Below are 13,248 nucleotides of genomic sequence, written 5' to 3'. Positions count from 1 at the left end.
TAACGTATGGTAAAAAGTTTACTGAACAAATCATACAAAATAAGGTACCATACAAAAAACTAGTGCCTTGAACATATCCAAATTAACTCCGTAACAAGCATCTTATCACACAAGTACTTCTTATTACTTCTACTACATTCAACAAACATGCAATACACATGCAAATTTTACCCAGAACAGGCATAACAACAATCCTCAACCACTATATCTCCACTAAAGCACAAGGATATAAACATTGCAGCTTGATTTCTGGAACTTATCACTGCAAGTTTTGCTAAAGAAACTTCAAATGTCACATAGCATCTACATCTAGTACTGTGATTTAGTTTACCCTCTACATATACAATTTGGGCAAGGAGGATATAAAATCTATAATATAACCTGCAAAACATAAATACAAGGTTCATAACTTAGAGAATGTTCTTTGAAACAAACATTAACAGAAAACTCTACTACAAATGAATTATGGCATATCAAATGACATTTTTCTTATCAGCAGCAAATTTCAACAATTTTCCTGCTCTAATAATAATGAATCAATATCATCACAACAGATCACAAATGAAAAGAACAAAATATCCATCAATGAATGCACTATGAAAAGAGGATACTTACTACATAGCTGATGTGTTTAAAGGGAGGTGCACGGATAAGGTAGTATCTGTAAACAAGAGTCTTGGAATTATTGTTTGCTGCAAATATAAGAGGGACTTTACAATCATGATGAACATTACTCATGATTATCATTATCATTTGTACACACCTAAAAGTTCAAACTTATAAAATCATTATTCACTTCAATATAGCTATAATATTAAAACTACGTTATATTATAAAATTAACCTAAAGAACATAAACATGCTACATTATATATCAATAGCAGCTAAAAAAAAAAAAAAAATTGACAAGATTGGTGCCAAATGAGCACCTCAACAGATCAGTTACTTCCTGCATTCATATACCTTCGTATGTGTAACCATTCGTAACAGCAGATAAACCAAACGAAACTGCACATATACCACATCGCAGTACATTTCATTCAACAATCACAAGGAATAAAATTGGCATATTGGTTTCACAGCAGATTGTCTTTAATGGAAGGAGACTCCCAATGCATAGATGTAAACATTGGACGCAGTTTCTAAATAACAGCGATTATCTGGAGCACATTACAAATATAATCTTCCCCTGACCACGTTACAACGTTAATTTATAATTTAAGGGCAAAATTTGCATTTTTATAATGTTTTCTTGGTATGAGTTCGTCAGTCGAGCCCACGGCTCCCCACTTAAGCTTAACAACATTGACAACACAGATGGCAGCACCTGCAGAGACGTTTCATTAATCTTTGGAAGACTAGATAAACTAATAAAACATCACTGAACGTGCTTTTCCATAAGAGAGTGGTATCACATCACCCCTTCCAACGGGCATACTTCAATAAATAAGTGTCGCGGAATTTTGAAAATGGGAAACTTTGACATTGCTACGAAAATATTTCGAGGTGGGATCCATGTCTCTGTCATCAGCCTAACCAACATGTCCTCATTAGAAATTCTGCCTCCTGATACGAAATACATACTCACCGTAACGAGCACCTCCGAATAATTAACAGATCTAGAAGAGTTGTAGAAGTTTGTCACCTACTCCAACCAAGGTCCAAAGCCACAAACACATTAAAATATGTACATAAAAGTGGATACCATCGTTTGGCGCCATCATGCCTGAAAAAATAACTGTAGAAGTTGGGGTCACGTGATCATTAAACGCGAGATCTCACTATTTACGAGATATTTTGGGATGCTGTGCGCAATTCAGTTTTCACTCGTGTAAAGTCAATGTTGTGTCTGGAAGACTCGTGCCGACTTGTTTTAGTGCAATATAAACAGGAACCTGATACACATACCACTTTTCAGTAATCGATCGGAAATGGAACAGGTTTGTATTGCAGTGGTACTTTATCGTGGCATAATATTAAGGAACAATATAAATCGCTCTAATCAGTAAATATACCACAGGATTGCCACTACCGGTACGCAAACATCCATGCTCTCGTGTTTTATGTCAGTTTGAGAGTTAGGTTATTCCGGGGGATCTCCGTTGCCGTCAATTAGTGTTATGTTGCCTTTTTCAACTTGTTTTTAATTTCTCGCATTTATAAAAAGGGATTTAATGCAGAAGTGAAACTCGAACTACCTCTGTCAAGTTCTGGGATTGTTACTTTCTGTACAACATTAATTCCGGTGTTGAATTCGAGTTATACATTTAAAAGAATAAGAATGAATGACGTATATATTCCTACTTCGTTTTCTTATGTGGAAAATTCAAGGTGATGTATTCCTTATATTTTGATTGCTACATGCAGAAACATGATACGCCGTATTTAGTGCATATCAAGTGGAACGTAAAAAAAGTTGCTAGAAGGATGATTCGTTAAACCTAACAGCCTCTTTATTTACGAGGAATAGTAACTTTTCGTGGATGAAATGATTGATAGCCTATTAGCTAAGAAGTGATATCATCATATAGGCTTGCTACTATATTTTTTGCACTAGGCATTTTTGCAGGTCTTTGGTTTGAAGTGCTGCTGATTTCCTCCTCATACCCTTTTCTAAGTATATTTCGTCGTTGCGCCCAGAAAAACCGCTGTGTGATTATATTTCAGCTTAGAAATCTGACCAGAAAGGTTCTGTCATCTAAGGTTCAGTATTGACTGAACTAACATTAACGATTTTTCATTATACATGTGCTGCGAATCAGTATTTCTCCCCTCAACATTCTCACCTATCGGTATTTCGAGGCGCAACTACGATTTGTAGGTTTATAACTGGTTCATGGCTTACACTTTTTACTGCTAGATTCAATCCTTGAACCTATATTGTAGCTCAAATTTTATGAGGCTTCAAATGTTATTTCCATAAACCACAATCAAGTGATTTTTTTTTTTACATGAAACTATCCATCATGATCTGACTTAATATTTCATAAAATTAATGTGCATTATTTTTCTCTCCCTCCCTCCTAGCGTCTTTCCCATCAAATGGTGTCTTGTTCGGCTACATTTTCGTCATTTGATCCTGTCTAGGACGTCTCGAAAGTTGGGGTCCACAGCATGCATATCTTGAATTATATTGTCCCTCCTCTGCTTCGGCAGTCTCTAGAACGAATGACCAGGTCGCAGATAGGCGTGAACACTCAACTGCCATAATTCATTAAGTGTGCGCACAGCCCATTCAAATCAGCATCTTAGAGTAGGGATCATATACCTGGAATACTACAATGAACCAGTGTGTTACGTTCGAGTATTTATCAGAAAAATTTATATACCAGAGGAATGGCATGCTAATTCCTCAGCTCCAATATCCAGGCAGGTTGTTTTACTTGGGACCCAGCAGTAATCCCATCTATCGGAGGAGGGTGGCAACAGAAGAGACAAAGCACATCAGAACAATGGTCAATGTAATGTTATTGTTGATCAATTTTATGAGCTTTCGATATTGTAGGCCTTCAAATTCGGTTTTCTTCCAACCTTGTGATATTAGGGCATCTAACGTGACTTTGTGACTTCCCCTTATTCTTAAAGCAATCATTCCTTTACATTTTCCCCTCATTTTTATAATCATCTTCACAATTTTACTTGTCATTATGGACCTTGCAGTTTTACACCTTAAGGCGATCATGATAAAAAGCGATTGAACGATATTTTCATGAAGCAATGCTCAGGATTGTTATGGACTAAATAACAAAAGTCTATTATCATAGGCGGTACGGTAAAACTGTATAATTACAAGTAACAACAAACTGTATAAACTGAGCGAGATGGCTGTGCGGTTCGAGGTGCGTGGCTATGAGCTTGCATCCAGGAGATAGTTGGTTCCAATCCCACTGTCGGCAGCCCTGGTTTTCCGTGGTTTCTCATTTTCACACCAGGCAAATGTTGGGGCTGTACCTTAATTAGGGCCACATCTGCTTCCTTTCAACTCCTAGGCCTTTCCTATCCCATCGTCACCATAAGACCTATCTGTCGGGGCGATGTAAAGCCACTAGCAAAAACAAAAACTGTATAAGACATTCATGATCGGAAATCGTATTTCCTGTAACTTTTGGTACATAGTACTTTTCGATAGGACCAATAAAATAGGTTTTTTAAAATTAAATTTTAGGCACCTTCCCCATTTCCTCCAGCATGAATAAAATTCCTTATAGCCTAGATTCTAGTGCCTTATTCCCCAACGTTACATACCCATTTTCTTGTGACTCAGCGTTGATATGGACTTAGCAACAGAAATTGAAATACATGAATATCTCTGTTATAGCCAGTACAAGTAAAATTGTATAGAAACCGGACGAGTCGACCCTGCGATTAGGAGCGCACGGCTGTGAACTTACGTCTGGGAGATAGTGGGTTCGAACCCCACCGTCGGCAGCCCTGAAAAATTTTTTCAGTTGTTACCCATTTTCACACCAGGCAAATGCTGTGGCTGTACCTTAATTAATGCCATGACCGCTTCCTTCCCAATCCTAGCCCTTTCCTATCCCATCGTCGCCATAAGATCTCTCTGTGTTGGTGCGACATAAAGCAAATTAAAAAAAAAAAAGGTTTTGTAAGACTTAGATGATTAAAATTATATTCTCTATAATTTTTGTTCTGTAGCGTTTATCTACAGTATAGGACCACTCATAACATAGTTATTTGAAATTTAAACTTCAGGCCTTCTCTTAAACTACCATTTCACCCAGCATGAACGTCCGGCTCCATGGCTAAATGGTTAGCGTGCTGGCCTTTGGTCACAGGGGTCCCGGGTTCGATTCCCAGCAGGGTCAGAAATTTTAACCATCATTGGTAAATTTTAACCATCATTGGTTAATTTCACTGGGGCTGGGTGTACGTCGTCTTCATCATCATGTCATCCTCATCACGACGCGCAGGTCACGTGCGGGTGTCAAATCAAAAGACCTGCACCTGGCGAGCCGAACATGTCCTCGGACACTCCCGGCACTAAAAGCCATACGCCATTTCATTTTACCCACCTGATTTTCATTGAATTCTCTTAGCCTATGCCATTTTTTCGTGATGCATGTGCATGCATTCAGAGATGACAAAATATTCTAAAAAATGCATTTCTTGTTACTGTGGACATGACCGATACAGAAATAACATTCTTTGTCAATTCGGAGCAATCTCATAGGAAAAACTCTTATTTTATATGTTGCTTTGTGCCGGGCTGAGTGGCTCAGACGGTTAAGGTGCTGGCCTTCTGACCCCAACTTGGCAGGTTCGATCCTGGCTCAGTCCGGTGGTATTTGAAGGTGCTCAAATACGTCAGCCTCATGTCGGTAGATTTACTGGCACGTAAAAGAACTCCTGCAGGACTAAATTCTGGCACCTCGGCGTCTCCGAAAACCGTAAAAGAGTAGTTAGTGGGACGTAAAACAAATAACATTATTATTATTATATGTTGCTTCGTATGATATGGTCATACCACCAGAGTTCATCCTCTCTCGCTTCCTCTACAGTTGGTGCCACACCAGCTTTACATCCCAGTGACCATCACTACATCCTCATCTCTATAGTGTGGGGGATTTGTCCAGTTTTTCTTGTCAAAGGGCGACATTCTACTCTATGGTCTTATCACTATCTTATAAATTTTAGCCTTCAGGTATTTGGGCATCTTTTTACTGCAGAGGGCACCAGTTACCTATCTCTACCTGAACCGTGCTGTGTTGACCCTTTAGTTCAGTTTCTATGAGTTTCGACTTGACAGTTAACCGGAAGTCAGACATTGGTGCCAAATCGTTACGAGTATAAACAGCTCATTCACGACTCACAACACAACCGAAAATGTATACTGGAATGTGTGTCCAGAATCAGTTATTCTTTGTAGCCACATTCATAACTCTCGTAAGATTAACAATAACACATAGCATATTTAGGATAAGGCTAAAAGATAAAAATTAATCAATGCTCGAACAGATAAAACGCGAGAAAATTCATTTCTAGCCATCGTTGCTGGTGCTTTATCGAGAATGACAGAGTGAACTGACCAAGACCATGAAAGGGGCTGAACACGATACAACACACAGCTGATAGCACGTGATTACAGTAAGGAACAGATCGACAACACTGGTAACCGGTATTGGACTCTAACTCGCTCTATCACAGCGATTGGCTGCGTATGATTGGCTGATTATTAATTAACTTAGCCTCCACCAAAAGGCAGCGCTCAAATGTCAAGTCAAAACTCATAAGAACTGAACTATAGAGGTAGGCCTAGCATCATTATCTGATGTGACCAGAGATCCAAGATATTTAAAATGAGTGACTTTGTAAGGTCTGACCATTGATTTGGGGACCATATTCCAGATGAACTTTTGGATGGTGAGTCACAGCCTATTCTTGTCTAGCTTTTTTTTTTTTTTCCATTGGTGCTGAACTGCAAGGCTGCACTTTTGTAGAAGCACCACATCATCCGCATATAGGAATGGCAGGGACGGAGAGACTGAATGTCAGCCGTTGCTTTATCAATACAAAGATTGAAGAACAGGGGTGAGAGGGATGAACCTTGATGCACACAGACAATTATGTTAAAAGGTGGTAAGAGCCCAGCCGGACACTTGTGACGTTACAGAACGGATATTAGAATCATTCCGTATTGACGGTTTTCACTTTACAATGGCGAAAAATGAAAGTATCCTCCTAATCAATACATCATATATTCCATCATTAGACGGAGTAAACAAGTTCAGACATGTTTCGGCTCGTTTGAGCCATCTTCAGTGAAAAAAATTAGGGGGTTTGGAATAATTTACATAATATGAGTTGAAAAAATGCTAAAAAAACATAATGAAAGCGCAAATGAAAAAACAAACAAAAGAGAGCCTATACGGAAACAAAATTAGCACAAATATACAATATTTACATCAATATGCAGAGCATAAAACAACTTATTGTGACAAAATTCAGTGAAACAGGTGTTAATTTGAAATAATAATTGATACTAAAAACTGCGTTAACCTAAGAAACACTGAATTTTGTCACAATAAGTTTTTTTTGCTCTGCATATTGATGTAAATATTGTATATTTGTGCTAATTTTGTTTCCGTATAGGCTCTCTTTTGTTTGTTTTTTCATTTGCGCTTTCATTATGTTTTTTAGCATTTTTTCAACTCATATTATGTAAATTATTCCAACCCCCCTAATTTTTTTCACTGAAGATGGCTCAAACGAGCCGAAACATGTCTGAACTTGTTTACTCCGTCTAATGACGGAATATATGATGTATTGATTAGGAGGATACTTTCATTTTTCGCCATTGTAAAGTTACAGAACGGAAGTTGGATCCATCTATCCAATGCCCATGATTCATTTTCAGAATTCCTTTGGTGCCAGCTACCTTTTACCTACTGTTATTTTTCTACAACTTTATTCACATGTAGTTTATGAGGAATTGGCTCTCGTAACTTAAATGGAGCTTACATCTGTGAAGTGAGGAAAGCAAAGGGAAACAATTTCAGTCTTTATTTTGCAAGTATACTACTTCAGTGATGCCATTGCTACTCAACAGCTTATGGTGGATCTGATGAGGACCCAACCAGCTTTTGCACTGAGGCCTCATCATAAGTTTACATCTGTGTTGTTCAGACCTTTCGGTTGACATCACTTAGTGCATCTCTTAACATATTTTGGTTTAACATTTCTGTCATAGAAGTAATTCATCTGCATGTAGGAAGTATTTTTGTATTGTTCAGTACAATGTAGATCATCATTGCTTCGCATGACATGGCCATACCACCAGAGTTGAGCCTCTCTCGCTATATCTACAGTTGGTGCCACACCAACTCCCCATCACACATCTTCATTTCTGACATGATCCAAGAGAGACCATCCCAATGACCATCGCTACATTATACTTTCAAATGGTGGGTGCCACTTGTTACCACTGGTTACCCATCTCGACCAACGATTTAACCCTTGGTTACTCAGGTCATATTTCAAGGTTAGGCCTATATGGATCCAGGTCCAGTCTGACAGGACTCTGTGTACTTCTGCAAACTGCATACAATTCAGTTGTTAAAAAGTGCCTAAAATTAAACTATACCCCTTGTTGTGACATGTAATTGAAGTAATTTGTTAAGAATGAAGCCATTCTTTTTCAGTGTCATCTCTGTTAATAAAGTTGACACTGTGCTACCTAAAGTTCTTAACATTATAAGGCAGTGAAAATTATGCAAATCTTACTTGGAATTCCTTCTAGTGGAGAGATGTGTTCATTGCGATGTCTAAGAACCTACCGTCCTGCCCTTAGAAGTACATTTACTTTTATAACCTAATAAAGTCCGCCTTCGTAGCGTAGCGGTTAGTGTAATTAGCTGCCGTCCTCGGAGGCCTGGGTTCAATTCCCGGTACTGCCAGAAATTTAAGAATGGCAGGAGGGGTGGTATGTGGTTGAAGTGGTACATGCAGCTCACCTCCATTGGAGGTGTGCCTGAAAAGAGCTGCGCCACCTCGGGATGAGGACACGAGTTTACTTTACTTTACCTAATAAAGAGCAGCACCCACCATCGTCCATGGCTAAGGTAGCTACTTGCATTCCCATTGATCAACATGAACAAAACGTGACGTCAATGCCATCAGTGTTGATAATTAGATTGCGTTACCAACCCCAGCTGAATAAAAGTACAACCAAAAAACACCATGTAAAGGAAATGTTGTGAAATACACACCAACAATAGTTTAATATAATACCTCAATACAGTGGCAAATACGGGGCTGTGGCAACCTTGAGGAATTCATTCACCCTCGTGTCTAGGGGGAAGGAGCTCTTGAATAGAGATTTGGCAAGATATCCGAGGAAATTCTGTTTCCTCCTGCCGAACCCTGGAGCGGAATAGCTGTTGTGCTTAAAATGCCACCACCAATTTTGCATATGTGCGGCAGGGCAATTGTTGGATATGGCCCTCCTGTTCCCCCTGTGGATGTAACCATTCGTTATGGTGTCCATAATCTGAACAGAATGATTCACGCTGAGATGCACAAATCCCTCGTGCCCCAAGCAATCGTTTGCCTTCCAGCAATCTGATATTATAATACTTCAAGGCAGTATTCAGTTCTTATGGCTTGGAGCAAAGTCTATTTGTCCGTTCTCTCCACAGGTACTACAAAAAAGTTTTAGTAATTCTCCCTCTCCACGCCTCTAAAACACCACTGTCCATCTACACATCTCCCCCTATTAAATTTCCTTTTTCCAAACTTACTCTCGTCAATTTCGACAATAATACCAGGCCCACCTATTTTATTTTATTTCTAGCCACCATCCATTCTACACATACCTCTCGACAGAAGCTTGATCAACTGTTGTTTTGTTACAAAAACCCACCTTGAGCTTCACAGTAGGACCCAGTGGTTTTGGTTGAATACACCACAGGACAACAAAATCTCCTATTTCGAATAATTTCAGATTAGATCCTTCGAAGAAAGTACTTTTCCATCCATTGACAAACCGTCCGCACCTAACACCCTTTTCCACTTGACGACGACAAGCAAAAGTTATACGATTTCCATTCTTATTCACAATTGATTTAACTTGCCAACCACATTTTTCACGCATTCTGTTGTTGGAAAGTAAGCCATGACTTTCATACAACAGCATTAAATAATTCACCTTCGCCTCATAATCACGTATATAACCTCTTATATTAATTACACATCCACCGCTGGCAGCCATTCATAAATCATCAATCAAGAACAATTGACTACGAACTGATATTCACAGGGACGTGTCAAATCGATATGTATTGCACTTGCCCACGTACAATAAAATTTCATGAATAATCAATCAACAACAATTGGCAACAAAGTGATAATCGCGTGGATGTGTCATATCGAATGCACTGCATTTGCTCTCGTGGTACTCTCCTATCGCCTTGGGTGAAATGGAATAGGCTCTTATCACCTTATAAAATGCTAGAAACCTAAAATCTGCTTTGTGGCCCTCTGCACTCGCTCTCCTATTGCCTTGGGCGAAATGGAATAGGCTCTTATCGCCATATAAAATGCTAGAGACCTAAAATCTGCTCTGTGGCCCTAACATTTGTTAGGTCACAGTCCAGTGGTTTTGTCACTAACCAGACCTAACCGACCCAAACCAATGGTTTTGACACTAGCCAGACCTAACCAATCCAGACCAATCGCTTTCTCACTTACCCGAAATATTAATTAATTAATCTTTTCTACACTGTCCAACATAGAATGCGCTGCTATGACCCTACAGAATGCTAGAGACCTAAAAGCCGCTTCACAGCCTTAACCTGGGGGCTTGCGCCCCCAGACTCGCTTTGCTTGGTCACAGTCCAATGGTTTTGTCACTAAACGGACCTTACTAATCCAGGCCAATTTCTCTCTCATTAACCTGCAATATAAATTAATTCAGCTTTTCGACACTGTACAATATAGAATGCACTAGCATTGCTGTACAGAAGAAGGGGAAAAAACCTAAAAGCCGCTTCACAGAATGCTAGCTTTCGCCCTACAGAATGCCAGACACGTAAAAGCTGCTTCACGGCCCTAATCTGAGGGCTTACGCTCCATGTCCCCTTTTGCTTGGTTCTATATATCTTTAAATCATTAGAAACTGAGTCTAACCATCAGCGTCTTGGTTTCCCTCTGTATATCTTACCCTCCATACCTGAGTTCAATATTCTCCTAGGTAACCCATCCTCCTGCATTCATTTTACACGACCCCACCACCAAAGCCATTTCATGCGTACAGCTTCATCCATCGAGTTTATTCCTAACTTGTCCTTTATCTCTTTATTCTGAGTGCCCTCCTGCCATTGTCCCCATCTTTTTACCAGCCATCATTCTCGCCACTTTCATGTCTGTTACTTCCAACTTATGGAATAAGATATCCTGAATCCACCCTGCTTTTGCTCCCATAAAGCGAAGTTGGTCTGAAGACATACCAATGTGGAGCTGACTTCCTTCTTACAGAATATTGTTGATCGCAACTGTGAGCTCACTGCATTAGCTTTACTGCACTTTGATTCAATCTCGTGCACTACGAGGGCTATGCCGAAAATTTTTAGCAGAGTATGAGAAGAAAAATGTATTTACAAAACGACAATTACAGCTTTTCAAATTACTTTCCATTAGCATTGTGTACTTTTTTCCATTTTCTGAAACAACTTAGAAAAACATCTCAGTCCAAGCTTCTTTGAGGATGTCACTTAGTGCACTCTCGTACGCTGCAGTGGCCTCTTTATCTGACGAAAACTGCTGCCCACGAATTCTTTCCTTGGTCTTAAAGAACAGAAAGAAATCACTTGGGGCCAGGTCAGGTGAATAGAGGGGGGTGAGATAACACTTGCACTTTTTCCTTTTCCAAAAAGTCCATTGTTCTGGCAGCCCTGTGCGCAGATGCATTGTGATGCAGCAGAAGGTGCTCACTCTTGTACTTCGGGTGCTGTGACCTCCATGTGGCGAGGACTATGGGGAAGACAATCATTTACGCACCATTCAGCATTGACTGTGTGTCAAGGTCACAGAGGTGAGATGCCCCATTTTAGTAAAAATAAAAAAAAAGGTTGCCACCTTGCCACCATCTTATTTCCAGAGCTCCGACTTCGTTGAACTTTTGTCTCTTCGTTTCAGGATCATAATGGTAGACCCATGTTTCTTCACCTGTTACAATATTGTAGGTGTCTCGGGACTGCCCTCGATTGAAGTTTTCTAGCATGAAACGACACCAGTCCACTCTCGCCTCCTTTTGGCTTTCTGTCAGGAAATGTGGCACCCAACGGGCACATATCTTGGTAAGGCCTAAATAATTGTGAATGATGGTCTGCGCTGCTGTTGACCCAATATTTAGGGTCCCTTCAATGTCACATAATGTAAGATATGGATCTTCTTTGATCATTTTCCTCACAACGTCGTCTTCCTGTGTCATAGCTGTTGCTGGGCGACGAGGATGAAGTTAATCTTCAATTGACTGCCAACCCCTTGAAAACTTGTGAAACCAATTTGCAACTGTGGCCCTCAAAAGGGAAGCCTCACAAAAAACACACAGCAAAGAAGAATGGCGTTCTTGGGCACATATTATTTTTATAATCATAAAAAATCATTGCGCGGCAGATCCATCTTGCACCGTATCTTGACTTGGCACTGCCTGTGATTTCTTCCCGTGCCGTGGAGGAACCACCGCTGTGAGGGGTTGCACACGCATGTTCCAAGCTCTAGAAACATCGCTCTTTCAAATGAAAATAATCCTATTGTCCTCAGAATTATGGTTTACGGGCTGCTAAAATCTTTAGATATAGCCTTCATATACTACATAATGTACCTGTTCCAGCTTTGTATCCCTAATCTAACATTCACTTCTCTTGGATTTCTTACTACAGTCAATTTAGTCTTGGAAAGGCTAATTTTCATACCACACTCTTTGCACCTATTGTCCGACTCGTTGGCTGAATGGTCAGCGTACTGGCCTTCGGTTCAGAGGATCCTGGGTTCGATTCCCGGCCAGGCAGGGGATTTTTATCGCTTCTGATTAATTCTTCTGACTCGGGGACTGGGTGTACATGTCCGTCCCAACACTCTCCTCATCATATTCAGACGGCATACCACACTACCAACCACTACAGAAACACGCAATAGTGCTTACATCCTTCCATATAGGATTGGCGTCAGGAAGGCCACCCGGCCGTAAAACTGGCATATCCACATGTGCAACACAGTTCTCACCCGCGACCCCACAGGTGTGAGAAAAACTGTAGGAAAAGAAGAAGAAGACTATTTGCACCTATTATCACATTTCAAGATATTAGACTGCAGGCTTTGGGTTCAGTCTGCCATTAAGACCAAGTCGTCAGCATAGGCTAAACTGCTTATTACACTTTCACTTAACTGAATCCCTCCCTGCCACTTAATACTGTTACGTGCCATCCTTGTGGTAGCCCCTTTCAGTATTTCCTGGAAGGGGCTAGTGAGTCAGACGACAAGGAATCTACCAGCTGGCCTGGGGGATGGGACCATTCTTTCCGTGTATAGTTCTCGTTGGCTGGTTTACGTGCGAGTTTCTGGGAGATGCAACGAGAATGTTCCACCCCTAGCCACCTCGCAGATGGACTCCATGGTGTTCGAGTCACTGTGGAACTCAGTGTTGGAGTCAGTGAGAGACTCAGTGTATGGGGGTTTGGTTGACTGGGCTGAGGGCAGCAGAGGTGTTGGCTGTTGCTTGTGTCCGCCAAGG

At 40.4% G+C, this 13,248-nt stretch overlaps 2 protein-coding genes across 3 annotated transcripts in view; one reads left to right on the top strand and one right to left on the bottom strand.

Moving 5' to 3' along the window:
* rno (rhinoceros) overlaps positions 1-1,730 on the bottom strand; it is a 306,578-nt gene extending 304,848 nt beyond the window's left edge. The window contains exons 1-2 of the mRNA XM_067146977.2: positions 1,588-1,730; positions 616-661 (exon numbers count right to left, since the gene is read on the bottom strand). The gene's annotated coding sequence lies outside the window, so the exon portion shown is untranslated. The remainder of the gene's footprint in view (positions 1-615; positions 662-1,587) is intronic.
* Positions 1,731-1,795: 65 nt separating this feature from the next.
* Positions 1,796-13,248, top strand: part of Nxt1 (NTF2-related export protein 1) — a 55,229-nt gene continuing 43,776 nt past the window's right edge. The window contains exon 1 of one of the 2 annotated variants that reach the window (XM_067146978.2): positions 1,796-1,939. In XM_067146978.2, the coding sequence (XP_067003079.1) occupies positions 1,931-1,939 (9 nt within the window). In that variant the 5' untranslated portion in view covers positions 1,796-1,930. The remainder of the gene's footprint in view (positions 1,940-13,248) is intronic. The other variant, XM_067146979.2, reaches the window with a different exon arrangement.

This window comes from Anabrus simplex, chromosome 5 (genome assembly GCF_040414725.1).
Source record: "Anabrus simplex isolate iqAnaSimp1 chromosome 5, ASM4041472v1, whole genome shotgun sequence".
In the NCBI taxonomy this organism is placed as follows: Eukaryota; Metazoa; Arthropoda; class Insecta; order Orthoptera; family Tettigoniidae; genus Anabrus; species Anabrus simplex.
This window is presented reverse-complemented; position numbering and strand designations above follow the sequence as displayed.